This window comes from Salvelinus namaycush, chromosome 16, assembly GCF_016432855.1.
Source record: "Salvelinus namaycush isolate Seneca chromosome 16, SaNama_1.0, whole genome shotgun sequence".
Lineage (NCBI taxonomy): Eukaryota > Metazoa > Chordata > Actinopteri > Salmoniformes > Salmonidae > Salvelinus > Salvelinus namaycush.
In genome coordinates this window covers 7,233,557-7,250,655 of record NC_052322.1, presented here as the reverse complement: position 1 = coordinate 7,250,655, position 17,099 = coordinate 7,233,557, and the positions used below count along the sequence as shown (strand labels likewise).

At 44.9% G+C, this 17,099-nt stretch overlaps 1 protein-coding gene across 1 annotated transcript in view; it reads right to left on the bottom strand.

Moving 5' to 3' along the window:
* LOC120060868 (agrin-like) overlaps positions 1-17,099 on the bottom strand; it is a 376,729-nt gene that overhangs the window by 218,074 nt on the left and 141,556 nt on the right. Inside the window, exon 3 of the mRNA XM_039010276.1 lies at positions 14,904-14,942. Within this exon, the coding sequence (XP_038866204.1) occupies positions 14,904-14,942 (39 nt within the window). The remainder of the gene's footprint in view (positions 1-14,903; positions 14,943-17,099) is intronic.

The following is a 17,099-nucleotide window of genomic DNA, read 5'->3' as shown; positions in this document are numbered from 1 at the left end:
AAGTGTTCATGATATTTAATAATAACCCAAACTGAACACTGAATAACAAAACAACAAAGAAACAACCGAAACAGTTCTATCTGGTGCAGACACACAAAGACTGAAAATAACCACCCACAAAACCCAACAGAAAACAGGCTACCTAAATATGGTTCCCAATCAGGGACAACGATTGACAGCTGCCTCTGATTGAGAACCATATCAGGCCAAACACAGAAATAGAAAATCATAGAAAAACTAACATAGACAACCCACCCAACTCACGCCCTGACCATACTAAAACAAAAGACAAAACAAAGGAACTAAGGTCAGAACGTGACAACTACAAAGATAAAGGCGTCCTTCCTAAACCTGTTGCCGGAGAGGAAGTAAAATGCACAGGAATTTCACCATGAGGCCAATGGTGACTTTGAAACAGTTCCAGAGTTTAATGGCTGTGATGGGAGAAAACTGAGGATGGATCAACAACATTGTAGTTACTCCACAATACTAACCTAAATGACATAGTGAAAAGAAGGAAGCCTGTACATAATAAAATATTCCAAAACATGCATCCTGTTTGCTAAAGTAAAACTGCAAAAATGTGGCAAATAAATTAACCTTATGTCCCGAATACAAAGCGTTATGTTTGGGGCAAATGCAAACACATCACTGAGTACCACACTTCATGTTTTCAAGCATGGTGGTGGATGCATCATGTTATGGGTATGCTTGTCATCGGCAAGGACTAGGGAGTTTAAAAAAAATAAAACAAATGGAATACAGCAACGCACAGAGGAAAACCTGCTTCAGTCTTCTTCCCAGCAGACACTGGGAGAAGAATTCACCTTTCAGCAGGACAAGACGACATTGAAAGTTCCTGAGTGGCCTAGGTACGGTTTTGTCATTAGTTACAGTCTTGACATAAATCAGCTTTAAAATCTATGGCAAGACTTGAAAATGGCTGTCTAGCAATGATCAACAACCAATTTGACAGAGCTTGAAGAATTTGGAAAAGAACAATGTGCAAATATTGTACAATCCAGGTCTGCAAAGCTCTTAGAGACTTACCCAGAAAGACTCATAGCTGTAATCGCTGCCAAAGTTGATTTGGACACGTATTGACTCAGGGGTTGAATATTTATCTAATCAGATACTATATTATTAGTGTTTTCTTTTTCATATATTATTTCTTTTACAAATGCTAGAATTTTTCTTCTACTTTGACAGAGTATTTTGTGTAGATCGTTGACAAAAAATCCCACTTTGTAACAACAAAATATGGACAAAGTCAAGGGGTGTGAATACTTTCTGAAGGAACCAAGTACAACATTTCTTTATGATTTTACATGAGCTTAATTCATAAAACAATATCATTAGGTAGGTATCATTATAAAATGTGTTTTATTTTTTGCCTGATTCCGTTCTGTTCTTTCCCAAATTCTGTTTTCACCGTTTTCTTTTGCCTTGTTACAGTTTTTCACCGTTTTTGTAGGTCCTTGCTCTCAAAATCTCATTTTTTAATAGAAAAAAAAACTACACATTTGGATGTTGTAAGTCCACAACAACGCTTTAACCACATCAGGAGACCACTTTTGAGGTCTGGAAAAAAATCGGAGAATTATTTATTTTTGGGTGTAGTTACTCTTTAATTCAAGTGTGCACCTTGCAAGCGGCTGTTGTTTAACAGTGGTTTTGTAGTGCACACGTGATGCTACAGTTTGCAAAACAATTACCCAGTGGATAGATGAAAATAATCATTCTTCCAGGTTGGCATAGGCTACTTTGTGGATAACATTTAATTGAGAATGTTTTTGGGAAAGCCTTTCCATTTACCAGAAGACTGTTTTCATTAGCATCATCGCTAACGCTAACACAAAGTGATAGACAAGCACACCACACACACAGACAGGGGCATTTTCATTGCCTCTTCGGAAAGTTGCAGGAGATACAAATCACTGATGCATTGTGTTCATGTCTTATGATAAACTTTGGCTAATTAATACATGTTTTTATACATTTAGTTGATTCCCTAACTAAGGTCAATACATTTTTGAAAATTGTCAAATTCAGTTGTAATGCCTGGATTCTGTGAGGGTCCTAATTATCACATTTGGACCAGAATGAGACTCTCCACTAGTTATTGTTCCTGCAGTGATGATTCACCCTCTTCATCAAATGTTTTCATAATTTATCTGCAGATAATCTACAAATGCAAATTGGGGAGACAAATAAACGTCTCTATCCCCGAAGCAATTCAGCAGGCTACACTGACTCAATTTAGTGTCACTATCTGGCAAGCCCCTACATCCTCTGAAAGGAAACCTAGGAAATCCTGATGGACATACAGTGCCTTCGGAAAGTATTCAGACCCCTTGACTTTTTCCACATTTTGTTACGTTGCAGCCTTATTCTGAAATTGATTAAATAAAATCCTCAGCAATCTAAACACAATACCCCATAATGACAAGGTGAAAACAGATTTTTTTTAAATGTTTTGCAAAATTAATAAAAATAAAAAACAGAAATACCTTATTTACATAACTATTCAGACCCTTTGCTATGAGACTCGAAATTGAGCTCAGGTGCATTCTGTTTCCATTGATCATCCCTGAGATGTGTCTACAACTTGATTGGAGTCCAATGATTGGACATGATTTGGAAAGACACACACCTGTCTATATAAGGTCCCACAGTTGACAGTGCATGTCAGAGCAAAAATCAAGCCATGAGGTCGAAGGAATTGCCCGTAGAGCTCCGAGACAGGATGGTGTCGAGGCACAGATCTGGGGAAGGGTACCCAAAAATGTCTGCAGCATTGAAGGTCCCCAAGAACACAGTGGCCTCCATCATTATTAAATGGAAGAAGATTGGAACCACTAAGACTCTTCCTAGAGCTGGCTGCCCAGCCAAACTGCGCAATCAGGGGAGAAGGGCCTTGATCAAGGAGGTGACCAAGAACCTGATGGTCACTCTGACAGAGCTCCAGAGTTCCTCTGTGGAGATCAGAGAACCTTCCAGAAGGACAACCACCTCTTCAGCACTCCACCAATCAGGCCTTTATGGTAGAGTGACCAGATGGAAGCCACTCCTCAGTAAAAGGACACGACAGCCCACTTGGAGTTCGCCAAAAGGCACCTAAAGACTCTCAGACCATGAGAAACAAGATACTCTGGTCTGATGAAACCAAGATTGAACTCTTTGGCCTGTTTGCCAAGCGTCACGTCTGGAGGAAACCTAGCACCATCCATACAGTGAAGCATGGTGGTGGCAGCATCTTGCTGTGGAGATGTTTTTCTGGGACTGGGATACTAGTCAGGATAGAGGCAAAGATGAACGGAGCAAAGTACAGAGAGATCCTTGATGAAAACCTGCTCCAGAGCTCTCAGGACCTCAGACTGGGGCGAAGGTACACATTCCAACAGGACCACGACCCTAAGCACACAGCCAAGACAATGCAGGAGTGTCTTCGGGAAAAGACTTTGAATGTCCTTGAGTGGCCCAGCCAGAGCCCAGAATTGAACCCGATCAAACATCTACTGGAGAGACCTGAAAACAGCTGTGCAGCGACACTCTCAATCCAACCTGACAGAGCTTGAGAGGATCTGCAGAGAAGAATGTGAGAAACTCCTCAAAATGCAGGTGTTGTAGCGTCATGAAAGACTCTAGGCTGTAATAGCTACCAAAGGTGCTTCAACAAAGTAGTGAGTAAAGGGTCTGAATACTTATGTAATTATAATTTAATCAATTTTAGAATAAGGCTGTAGCCTAACAAAATGTGGAAAAAGTCAAGAGGTCTGAATACTTTCCCGAAGGCACTGTATTTTTCCCAGTCATGTGAAATCCATAGATTAGGGCCTAATGAATTGATTTCAATTGACTGATTTCCTCAAATGAACTGTAACTCCGTAAAATCTTTGAAATTGTTGCTTGTTGCATTTATATTTCTGTTTAGTATATATTGTATGCTCAATATTATTTTATACTAATACAATTGCTCAGAGAAAGAGATTTTGTTTAAGTAATAAAAAAGATAGGGCTCAAAATGATTGACACCACTGTTTTCAATACCTTTCAGTACCTCCTCACCTTGTGAGGATACGACACTGAGCCTTTTTCTGAAATGTTTTATGCGATTGGAGAACACGTTGAGAGTGATTTTAGTGATCCTATATAAATCTTTTTTACAGATCCTTGATATCCTTCGTCTGCTCTTATGGACTACCCTCTTCAACTAGGGATGTGCATCTCTCCTTTCATTAACGATTCGATACAGTAACGCTATGTTTTTGGTTTGAAATGATTCGGCACCTGAGCTGAGCGTTTGGGCAGACTGAGCATCTACCACCTCACTATCAGATTAGGGGTGGAACAAATGTATGGTTTTTGTCCCCCCACTTCTTATCTGAACTCATCATCACCCACTGATTTCATTTTTGCAGATTGAAAATGTTTTGAGCTAGTACTATGTCAATATTTATGTCTAGAAATTAGCACGGCATTTAGACAATTAATATAATGCCGTTTTGGATTTTACCCGTCTCGAAAGCAAATGGTTTAGACCATTTGGAATTTGACAGAGAGCGTCTACTGCTCCAAGCAATGAATGCAAAATGACTGTTGTCCTTTATGAAATGACTTTGTTCATGTAACAATGACCAATCGGAATGATTGAAAACCCCAATTAGCATTTGGATACGAGTTGGGTCCACTTTAGTAGGCTACACAACTCTGGTAAAAACACAATTTTCTACAGTGCATTTAGTAACAATAACCCAGGAAATTACATTGGTTGTCACTGAACTAATAAATCCTATGATTTGAAATTGTGAAAGCCATTTTTACAAGCATCTGAATGCTGAAGGTTCCAGATGAACTGCATATTACAAGACCAGGGATAGGCCTACCTCTGGTTGGCGGGAGCATCTGTGTCTTGCGCACAGTTATCCGACAGTCATAGGCAGTTACATGCATAAAGGTTTGATATACTACTGAACTGAAGGAGAGGACCCATTCATTCAGTCAACAGATAAGAGTTATTTTCAGAAAAAAATACAATGAGTAAAACAACATTAGTGAACCGATTAATAAGGTTTGAATCAGTTTTCTGACCGATGCACTCTTAATTTGGATTGGTTTGATCTCCCACAGACTGATGCACCCATATCTTAAACATTTGAACCTGCACCGATGAGTACCGGTGAATCGTTGCATCCCAAGGTTATTGTCTTGCTGGAACATTGCTGCCAAGTGTCAGCCTCCTGGCCAGAGAGCTCTATTTTCATTTCATCTGACCATAGATAGCACCGCCGGGATAAACGGCATTGGCGCTTGGATTGGAACCGGTGCTGTGGTCAGATGACCTGAAATAGAGCTGTTGAGCCATGCACACCAGTGGTGGGTTTGGCATTGAACAACATATGCAGAAAATGAGGTACTCCATTCATACCTATGGTGAAATACGGTGGTGGATCTTTGATGTTATGGGGCTATTTTGCTTTCACTGGTCCTTGGGCCCTTGTTGAGGTTAATTGAACCATGGACTTTACCAAGTACCGTAATTTCCGGACTACAAGCCGCTACTTTTTTCCCACGCTATGAACCTCGCGGTTTATACAATGACGCGGCTAATTTATGTTTTTTTTCTTTTTTTCACAAGATTCATGCCGCCAAAAAACTGAGCACCGTCACATAATGTGACGTAAATCGAGCGCGCTCAAACTTGCCATCATTCTGATTACGGTAGTCATTTTGTCACCCTCATCATGGCAAAGACACGGAGAAATGCATATGATGCAGCTTTCAAGTTGAAGGCGATCGGTCTGGCTGTTGGAAAAGGAAATAGAGCTGCTGCACGGGAGCTTGGCCTTAATGAGTCGATGATAAGACGTTGGAACTGTGCAGATCCGACTGAAAGCCATAACAATCGCCACCGCAATGAAGTTTCACTTTCTTGGTAGGCTACTGTTTACTGCTATTTATTTTTTATTTTTGTTACAAGCCGTGTTTCGTTAAAGCCTATTTATTTTTGTTACAAGCCGTGTTTCGTTTAGAAGCCTATTTATTTTTGTTACAAGCCGTGTTTCGTTTAAAGGCTGTGTAAAGTTCATTTGTTTCAATATACCGGTAGGCACTTGCGGCTTATAGACATGTGCGGTTTATTTATGTACAAAATACATATTTGTAAAAAATTCAGTGGGTACGGCTTATATTCAGGTGCGCTTAATAGTCCAGCAATTACGGTAGGATACCAGGACATTTTTGCCAAAAACCTGGTTGACTCTGCCAGGAGGCTGACACTTGGCCGCAAGTGGATCTTCCAGCAAGACAATAACCCCAACCTAATTGACCACAGAATCCACATTTTGCAATGGTCACCTCAGTCTCTGGACCCTATTGAATATCTGTGGTTTGAACTGAAGAGGGCAGTCCACAAGAGCAGACTAAGTATATGAAGGATCTGGAAGGATTTTGTATGGAGGAATGGTCTAAGATCTAAGATCTAAGAAAAAGGCTCAGTGTTGTTATCCTTGCAAGGGGATGGTGCTGGAGTATTGAAAATAGAGGTGCTAATAATTTTGACCCACATATTATTTTATTACTTGTTCAACAAAATCTCCAGTGGTGGAAAAAGTACTGAATTGTCATACTAAGTAAAAGTAAAGATACATTCATAGAAAATGACTCAAGTAAAAGTGAAGTCACCCAGTAAAATACTAAGTATTTGGTTTTAAATATTCTTAAGTATCAAAAGTAAATGGAATTGCTAAAATGCACTTAATATCAAAAGTAAAAGTATAAATAATTTCAAGTTCCTTATATTAAGCAAACCAGACAGCATAATTGTATTTTATTTTTTAAATTGACGGATAGCCAGGGGAACACTCCCAACACTCAGACATAGTTTAGTGAGTTCACCAGATCAGAGGCAGTAGGGATGACCAGGAATGTTCTCTCGATAAGTGTGTGAATTGGACCATTTCCCTGTTAAAATGTAACGAGTACTTTTGGGTGTCAGGGAGAATGTATGGAGTAAAAAGTACATTATTTTCTTAAGGAATGTATTTAAGTAAAAGTAAAAGTTGCCAAAAATATAAATAGTAAAGTACAGATACCCCCAAAACTACTTAAGTAGTACTTTATACCACTGAAAATCTCTTTCTCTGTATCAGGATAAAATAATACAATTTTCCCATTTCTTTGAAAATATAGCTCAGTATGATTTGCTCATCTTTATCAAGGGTGCCAACAATTATGAACCTGACTGTATTTCAGACTTCAGGTATGACAGGGATAAGCTAGATGTCTGTTGTCCAGAAACTCAACCCCATCATTGTCAGGAGTTGATCTACCCACTCTCTGACATGCTACAACACCTCCATACACTGGCTGTTCGTGGTGGTTTCGCGAGGGCAAGGCAAGCTTGATCGGGCCGACATGTCTGGGCATGTCAAAATGCCCTGGCTGCCAGTATCAACAATTACTGTTGGCCAAGGAATCAGGAACGAATCGGCTCAACGGTGAAACCCTGCCAGTCTAGGCATGTTCCTTTTGACCCACATCTTTCTGTCTCTCCTTTCTCAGAGCGCCAATCAATACTCGGCGGCGCATCACACCTCTGCTCAGTGAGGCTGAGTGGGAGCCTTGTCAGAGAGTCTGATGGCTGATGACGGGGGGGATGTCAAAACTCACCTGATTTGTTTCTCCTGGTTGCCCAAAATCGCTTCCAGTCGAGCTCTGCGTGTGTACGGAAAGATGCTTATGCAAGCGTCTGCTGACTCCACAGAAGTACAGAAGAGAGACAGACTTTCCGGGGGAGAGAGGTACAGAGTGCAGTTTTGGGTGGATGCGTCTGTTAACTTTTGGAGGGCAACAAACGTTGTCCTGATAACGTCAAGGCAAAAAACACGCTGATGCTTCTCGTCGAGGGCTAGGAATGACGAGCCAATCTCGTTTCTCACTGAACAAAATCATACTCTGGGGTATAGAGGAGCGTTTATAGTCCTGCTACCTTAGATATCTTGATATGACCCCATCCTCAGTATCCCACCCCCAAAAAGATGAGGTTGATGTGTGGCCTCTTTTGTGATAAATCTATGACACAAGAAGATTTAAGTAAAATAGGCAACTGTAATAATGAATTCTGCCTCTATGCCTCTCTGAGTGAGGCGTACTGTCATGAACACAGGGAAAGCTTCAACGTTTTTTTTCTCCTCAGTTTTTCATCGAAGTGGAGTTGGTGGAGAGAGGGGAGGGGATGGGAATCTTTCTAAACTGCTACAGAGAAAGTTTTGTCACATCTTTTGAGAGGCAGAAGTGTTCTGGGATGAGGGTAAGTAAGCCTACAATCACCTTCCCCTTCGTTGCAGGAACCCTCTCAGTCCTCGATCAAATGACTTTTCAATTCAAACATCCATGTCTGCTGGTACAGAGTATCCTCCAGGGGACACTCTCGGTGACGAACGCCAAAATGAAGGATTCACAGCTGGTGTATTCATTACTGCCAGGAGAGGTGTGTGGGAGACAGCTAGCTAGATGAATCCTGACTGTATGTAGCTCAGGTTTCCCATTTGGTTTTCTTGTTTTTGTCTTTGTGGCCCAATTTCGCCCAGATAAAACATTTTTTTTTGAGGGAGAGTAGACCTCTCTGTCACCAGTTGGTCATCACTTCACTTGAGAGTACATTGACTCTACTTAAATCTGACAAGAGGTGGCGAGACAAATGCCAGTACCCGACCACCTGGTGCTCTTCTTGCTTGAGTCACTGGATTGAAAGCCATAATATCAAATATAATAGTAATATCATAATCATATTAACACCATATAATAGCCATTATAGCAATCGGACTGTCACGACTTCCACCGAAGGTGGCTCCTCCCCCTGTTCGGGCGGCGCTCGGCGGTCATCGTCACCAGTCTACTAGCTGCCACCGATCCTTTTCCCTTTTCTTTGGATATGTCTGTCTTGTGTGTCAGCTGTGTTCTATTTGGTTAATTAGGGGGGTATTTAAATCTTGCTATTTCTTCCGGGTTTTGTGCGGGATTGTTTCGTTTGATGTCATTCAGTTTTGGGTTGCGTTTTTAGGTTCTGTTGTACAGTCTCCTGCCTTTCGGGTAAAGCCCTGGAGTGGACCAACGTGGTCTGGGAGGGCCCAGACTCGGCGAAGGACCATTACTCAGAGTTCACCCGCCGCTTCCGGGCTGTGTTCGATCACCCACCGGAGGGCAGAGTGGCGGGGGAACGGCTGTTTCATCTAAGGCAGGAGACGAGGAGCGCACAGGATTTCGCGCTGGAGTTCCGGACTCTGGCCGCCGGCGCGGGGTGGAATGACAGGGCCCTGATGGACCATTATAGGTGTAGTCTGGGGGAGGACGTCCGCCGGGAGCTAGCCTGTTGAGACACCACCCTCACTCTGGACCAGCTAATCGCCATGTCCATCAGGCTGGACAACTTGCTGGTTGCTCGCGGGCGTCCAGATCAGGTCCTGTTCGTTCCACCTCCCAGCGCTCCTATTCCAACACCCATGGAGTTAGGGGGTGCTGCTGCTAGGGCAACCGGAGGAGGAGCCTCCTACTGCACCAGTTGTGGTCAGAGAGGACACACTGCTGACCGGTGCTGGAGGAGCTCATCTGGGAGTCGAGCGGGCAGGCTGAGCATGGCTTGAACACCTCAGGTGAGTCAGCACCCGGCTCACCCAGAGCCCCCTGTTGGTCATATGTATATGTTGATTTCCTTTCCTGAGTTTTCCCCCCATTCCCAGCATAAGGCGCTAGTCGATTCATGCACAGCGGGGAGTTTTATGGACCGCGGTTTCGCGCTTAAGTTAGGGATCCCCTTGGTTCAGATGGATCAACCCTTCCCCGTGCACGCCCTAGATAGTCGGCCGTTAGGGTCAGGGCTGATCAGGGAGGCCACGGTTCCACTGAACATGGTGACGCTGGGGGGTCATGAGGAGCGGATTAGTCTCTTCCTCATTGATTCTCCTGCGTTTCCAGTGGTGCTGGGAATTCCCTGGTTGGCTTAACACAATCCTAAAATTTTGTGGAAACAGGGGGCTCTTAAGGGGTGGTCAGAGGAGTGCTCAGGTAGGTGTTTGGGAGTTTCCATCGGTGCGACGACGGTGGAGAGTCCAGACCAAGTCTCCACCGTGCGCATTCCCCCTGAATATGCCGATTTGGCAATCGCCTTCTGTAAAAAGAGGGCGACCCAATTACCACCTCATCGACGAGGGGATTGTGCGATAAACCTCCAGGTGAACGCCGCAATTCCCAGGAGTCACGTGTATCCCCTGTCACAGGAGGAGACGGTGGCTATGGAGACATATGTCACCGAATCTCTGGGACAGGGGTACATTCGGCCCTCCACGTCACCTGCCTCCTCGAGTTTTTTTTTGTGAAGAAGAAGGAGGGAGGTCTGTGTCCGTGCATTGACTATAGAGGTCTAAATTCCATTACAGTGGGGTTCAGTTACCCGCTACCTCTCATCGCCACGGCGGTGGAGTCATTCCATGGAGCACGCTTCTTCACCAAACTGGATCTCAGGAGCGCGTATAACTTGGTGCGAATCCGGGAGGGAGATGAGTGGAAGACCGCGTTTAGTACCACATCTGGCCATTATGAGTACCTCGTCATGCCATATTGGTTGAAAAATGCTCCAGCCGTCTTCCAATCCTTTGTTGACGAGATTCTCAGGAACCTGCACGGGCAGGGTGTGGTGGTTTACAGCGATGACATACTGATCTATTCCGCCGCGCTGCGCATGTGTCTCTGGTGCGCAAGGTACTTGGGCGACTGTTGGAGCAGGACCTGTACGTCAAGGCTGAGAAATGTGTGTTCTCCAAACAAGCCGTCTCTTTCCTGGGGTATCGCATTTCCACATCTGGGGTGGTGATGGAGTGTGACCGCATTGCGGCCGTGCGTAATTGGCCGACTCGCGGCTTTGGGCAGGTGGCTTTTGGTCGTCTGAAGGCGTTGTTTACCGATGCTCCCGTATTGGCGCAACCGGACCCCTCATTGGCATTCATAGTGGAAGTGGACGCGTCCGAGGCTGGTGTTGGAGCCGTGCTATCACAGCGCTCGGGCACGCCCCCGAAGCTTCGCCCCTGTACTTTCTTTTCGAGGAAGCTCAGTCCGGGCAGAGCAAAACTATGATGTGGGGGACCGGGAGTTGCTGGCTGTGGTAAAAGCTCTGAAGGTGTGGAGACATTGGCTTTAGGGGGCGAAACACTCTTTTCTCATCTGGACTGACCACCGTAATCTGGAGTACATCCGGGCGGCAAGGAGACTGAATCCTTGTCAGGCAAGGTGGGCGATGTTTTTCAGCAGATTTCGTTTCACCATCTCTTACAGACCAGGTTCCCGTAACGCTAAGGCCGACGCACTGTCCCGTCTCTATGATACCGAGGAGCGGTCCATCGATCCCACCCCCATACTTCCGGCCTCTTGTCTGGTGGCCCCGGTGGTATGGGAGGTGGACGCGGACATTGAGCGGGCGTCCCGGTTAGAACCTCCTCCACCACAGTGTCCAGCTGGTCGGAGGTACGTCCCGCTTGGTGTTCGTGATAGATTGATCAGGTGGGCCCACACGCTACCCTCCTCTGGTCATCTGGGGATCGATAGGACGGTGCGGGCTCTTAGGGGGAAGTACTGGTGGCCCACCATGGCTAAGGATGTGAGGGTTTATGTTTCCTTCTGTTCGGTGTGCGCCCAGTGTAAGGCTCCTAGACACCTGCCTAGAGGGAAGTTACAGCCCCTCCCCGTTCCACAGCGGCCTTGGTCACACCTGTCTGTGGACTTCCTTACCGATCTTCCTCTGTCACAGGAGAACCCTACGATCCTGGTCGTTGTGGATCGGTTCTCTAAGTCCTGCCGTCTCCTCCCTTTGCCCGGTCTCTCTACGGCCCTACAGACTGCGGAGGCCCTGTTTACACACGTCTTCCGGCACTACGAGGTTCCTGAGGGCATAGTTTCTGATCGGGGCCCCCAGTTCACTTCCCGGGTTTGGAGGGCGTTCATGGAGCGTCTGGGGGTCTCGATCAGCCTGACCTCTGGTTTTCACCCCGAGAGTAATGGGCAGGTGGAGAGACTGAACCAGGATGTGGGCAGGTTTCTGTGGTCGTATTGCCAGGACCGGCCTGGAGAGTGGGCGAGGTTCGTCCCATGGGCCGAGATGGCCCAGAATTCACTTCGCCACTCCTCCATGGACCTGTCGCCGTTTCAGTGCCTGTTGGGCTATCGGACTGGCACGACTTCCACCGAAGGTGGCTCCTCTCCCTGTTCGGGCGGCGCACGGCGGTCGTCGTCGCCGGTCTACTAGCTGCCACCGATCCTTTTTCCTTTTCTTTGGATATGTCTGTCTTGTGTGTCAGCTGTGTTCTATTTGGTTAATTAGGGGGGGTATTTAAATCTCGCTATTTCTTCCGGGTTTTGTGCGGGATTGTTTCGTTTGATGTCATTCAGTTTTGGGGTGTGTTTTTAGGTTCTGTTGTACAGCTGGTTTGAGGCTACTGTTGTAGTCCTGTTTTTCCTGTTCTTTGGACCTTGTTGCGCCTGCAATAGAGCTGACCATTCACCAAAGTCCAACCCGTGTTGTTCTACCTCGAGCGACGGACTGAGACTTTGCTCTCTGTGGCTGGGTAAATCTCTGTCACAACTGTCTTATTATTATCTGGAGACGACAGGCAGTAATTATTGTGTACTGAGTGCAAAAAATGGCGCTTTGAGCTGCAGCAGAGAGAGACTAATTAAAGGGTGCTTTGTGACTCACTTTTCGGCTGGTGATTAGCACTCATTTATTGGGTAGGTTCTGCCGTCTAATTGTAGGTGGTGTGCACCACAAATACTGTGCAACTGCTCTCGACTTGCGATGCCAAGACAGCAGAACCTCAGTGGCTTTCTATAGGCTTTCTAGTTCTGATCTACCAATAAAAAAAACACCTCTCCATCTCTCCTCACTAACTAGGAGAAATCGTCTGCATAATAACACGTTCAGAGACGAAGAGGATATTTAAAAAAATTATTTAATATCTTCTCTCTGATTTTGGTTAATTAAGTATGTGGGAGTGTGACCTCGGGAACTGAGTTCAGTGGAATGGCCCCCTTCTGTAGAACAGATTTGACTAATGGTGGAGCTACATACAAGCCTCGGAACTGGAACATCTACCACCATATCCCCAGGGGACAACATTCAGCAAGTAATGTGAGAGTGGCTAGTGTATTAGGGCCATCTCTAATTGGCCCACTATTCTCACCAGAAACTAAATGACCCGCAGACACTGTGTCCAACTGAAGACCGCAGACGGCTACTGCTGCTCCTTTATGTTTCCATAAAAACAGCCCTTTGCCGCTGACTGAGAGCCTGCACAACTATTGGAAATGTAATTAAGGCTGGCAGCAGAGCCTTTTAAGCTTGACTAGTGCAGAAACAAACTGCGCCCTTCAGACAAGCCAAAACTTCCATATGAGCGCGGCGGCGAATCGATAAGAGCCACCGTTTTCTGAGGGGAAAATGCAGAGGGAGGGGGAAAGATGCATTGCCTCGCTTGACTGCCCTCAGTTTCTCACCCGCACATACTTATAACTTGGCTCGGTGACACGGAAGCTCTTCTCCCCGAGAGCGAAATCACTTGTCGAAGCAATCTCGTGTGTCATTATAAAGTAAACAAATATATGCGGCGGTTCACGATGCTGCGTGACTGGACCTTTGGAGCATCTCGCTGTGATTGAGGGAGCCGGAAAATAAAACCGGAGACATCTCTCTCCTCTCGCCAGGTATTAAGGTGAGGCAAAGTTGAGAAACGCTTCAATCAAGCTCAATTACTCAGCAGCCGTATACCGCGGACACTATTTCACATCGACAAAAGTAATTGTCACGGCTCAGCGAGACAATCATATCTGTTGTCTAAAGCCGCTATAAATTGATACATTTGAACACAACAGCTCCCTTTCTCACAAACAGCTTTTGCCAATGGCCAGCCTATGAAGTTAGTGATTGAGCAATTATTGGACAGATTTGTCTAGCCCCCAGCAGTGCTTTTATTCACAGCTTCTGTAGATAGAGGCTTGGATCATTAGCCAACCGTTGGCTTTGTAGCCCCTACACTGTGTGTAAAGCTACACATCTCAGCACTACCAGGAGTCCACTGGTCTGTATGTCTGTCAGAAAATCCAGGGACTACCAAACAGTGTTTCACGAGTTTGTTGCATTTACATCAGTTATCCAGAGCAACTAACAGGAGCAATTATGGTTAGGTGCCTTGCTCAATGGCACAGACAGATGTATCACCTAGTCGGCTCGGGGACTTGAACCAGCGACCTTTCGGTTACTGGCCCAATGCACTTAACTGCTAGGCTACCTGCCACCCTAAATTCATGACCGAGCCAGAAACCAGCTGTTTCCCTCCAATTAAAGAGTGTGGAGATCCGCCATTTGCCAATAATGCTTGCTACGTGCTCTCGTAGCACGCCCAGCAAACAACTGAAACAATAGTCCTGCATAGAGATTCCCATCTGTGGAATTAGGCCGGAAAGCGAGGCGTATATCAGGACTGGGCGTAGTGGAACAACTGGAACCTCCGTGTGTCCCTGGCCTACATTTGGCAACAGCTAAAGGGAGGAGAGGAGTGAGGTTCTGAATGGGGAAGAAGGACGAACTACTAGTATTACTGAGTCATGCGGCTGGAAACACTCTGGTCTAGCAGGTAAGAGACACATTAAGTTATCAAAGAGCAGAAGCGGCGACGTGTCTCCCATGCTAAGGTGGTGGTGGCGGTGGTTCAAACTGAAAGCATCAGCCTTCAGAGAGGCGAAGAAGCTCGCTTCAAAGCCAGAGAGAAGTCAAGTCATTATTGGTAGGGGAGCCAAAACGATGTGATCAGCCGGTGAAGGTAGGGTAATGTTAGTGAGAGAATTCCCAGAGGACTTACCGTCAGGAGGCTGGGCTGGTGTGAAGTGAACAGGTTTGTCTGGAGGAGATAAAAGAGAGAGAGAGAGTTAGAAAGGTTTTTTTAGTTAAGGGAAGACTGAAGGACTTTCCCATGGGGTGAGCCACAGTAATTGAGTTGCTCCAAAAAAAAGCAGAGATGATACTCCTCTGGCTTGGGTTTATCGAACAGGTTTTAATAGAGTATCTGAGTGAATAGAGGTCCAATAGAGCTCACCAGAATTAACAATAATAATTGGTATTTTATGAAGAAACATATTCATGTTTTGTTTCATTATTATCCTAGTTACCCTTTTCACGAATACATTTAAAAGAAATACCTCAAGTAGGCATATGATGAATGAAATATCCATTGAAGAGGTCAATCTCTACACAGCCAAAAAGATTGGATCCCATCCCACCCCCATGTCGGGTTTTTCGTTCCAAATCGGTGCGTTAGCTCATTGTCTTCTACATGTTCCTGCTGCAATAATGCCTGTGTTATGTACTGTTATAGTCAAATAGTACCATTTCTATTTCAATTCCAGTCAATTCAGGAATTACACTGACATTCCAATTTTCTTCAATGAGAAACTTTCTGAACTGCAATTGAATTGTGTGTATTTATTTCATGAAAATAACTCAAAATATATTGTTTTTTAATTTCTTACCCTAAGCCTCCTTGTGCCATTGAAATGCTCCGTCTGATTGTGTGAGCGTCGATACAAATGATCACATATTTACATACACAGCATTGATTGACGTATAGGATCGTCTAGACTCCGCATACCCGTTTAAAAGTAGGAGGATACATATGTAAATAAACAATGAATGTTCGTTGGTTAGAAAATTCTGATCAGATTGTGATGTCATGATCTGGGCCAAAAACTCCATCACACCTGAACAGGTTGGAACTCCAGTTATTTTTTTTACAAACAGCTCTTTCACAATTTCAGAGTGTTATTTGGACCTCATAGTATGGAAATATCAACCCAAAAAAACAGGAAATTACTTTTAACCGCACTGCTCCTTTAATCAAGATCTAATGCATTATTCTATTTTAATTATACTCTAGACAGTTTAAAACGCCTCCAGCGTTAAACTGTATTTGACTGGGTGTTGATTAGTCTTGAACTCTTTGCTCAGACAACACAACTGACACAGGATTCTAGTACTCAGAAATAGCCTGGCATGTCTAATGCACATGACGCTGAATAAAGCAGTGCTGAAAGATGCAAACATCAGGTACTGTGGTGGAACACCTATGTGGGTGTCAGGAAACAAATTGGGACTCCAGTGATACTGGGGTGTTCCTATTCGAATCCCGTTGCACATTGCCAATTAACACTCATTGATATAACGCTTTGAAGACTTTACTGAAAACTGTAATTCAGGCAAAACACAAACCAATGACGCGTAAATTCGAAGAGAGATAGTCCCCATTATACAACTTACAGACGATATGTCACCCGCGAACGCACTCGCTCTCCAAAAGGTCACTCTAGTGTTGCTTAATGGTAATGTTGCTGCTCATCTACCAGCCACCAGGAAAAGGACAGAATGAAGCTTATTCACCATCAGGCCATTTTCAATTTAGGCCGATAACCACTCCAAGTGGGGACATTCTCCATGCCAAGAGCTTTCTCTCTCGTCCAAAGTCATTTCATCTGGCTACTGTATCCCACAGTTCAAAGTAAATGCCAAAGGCTTTGGGGGAGAGGAAGGACTCAAAAGGAAGGCTCCTTGGGCTGTGCGTTGAAGGAAAGCTGACTGAGATATCCCCCCACACACACACTTCATTCAGCCTCAGCCTTTAAGATAGCACCGGCAGAGGTCAAGTGGACCAGTCTTTCATATCTTGAGGTATAGACTTCAGACACTCTATGGTGTTTTACAGTCTATGTCAATTAAGCGACATCCTACTGACCCATTACTTTTCTTGTACCAAAACCCATGCTTGCATACTCATTCAGCATTCCCCCACGTATACATATACATCTGGCAAGCAAATGCGCTCACGTAAAGCCTTCACACTATTGACCAAGACACACAAACACATGCTGGCTACAGAGAGACCGAGGGAGTGCGTTGTACTGTAGCAGGGTGTGTGTGTGTGTGTAGTAGTAGTACTATTGATGGACGTACAGTTGTTGAGGAAGAGCAGCACGGCGAAGCCCAGCGTGGAGGTGGCCAGCAGGAT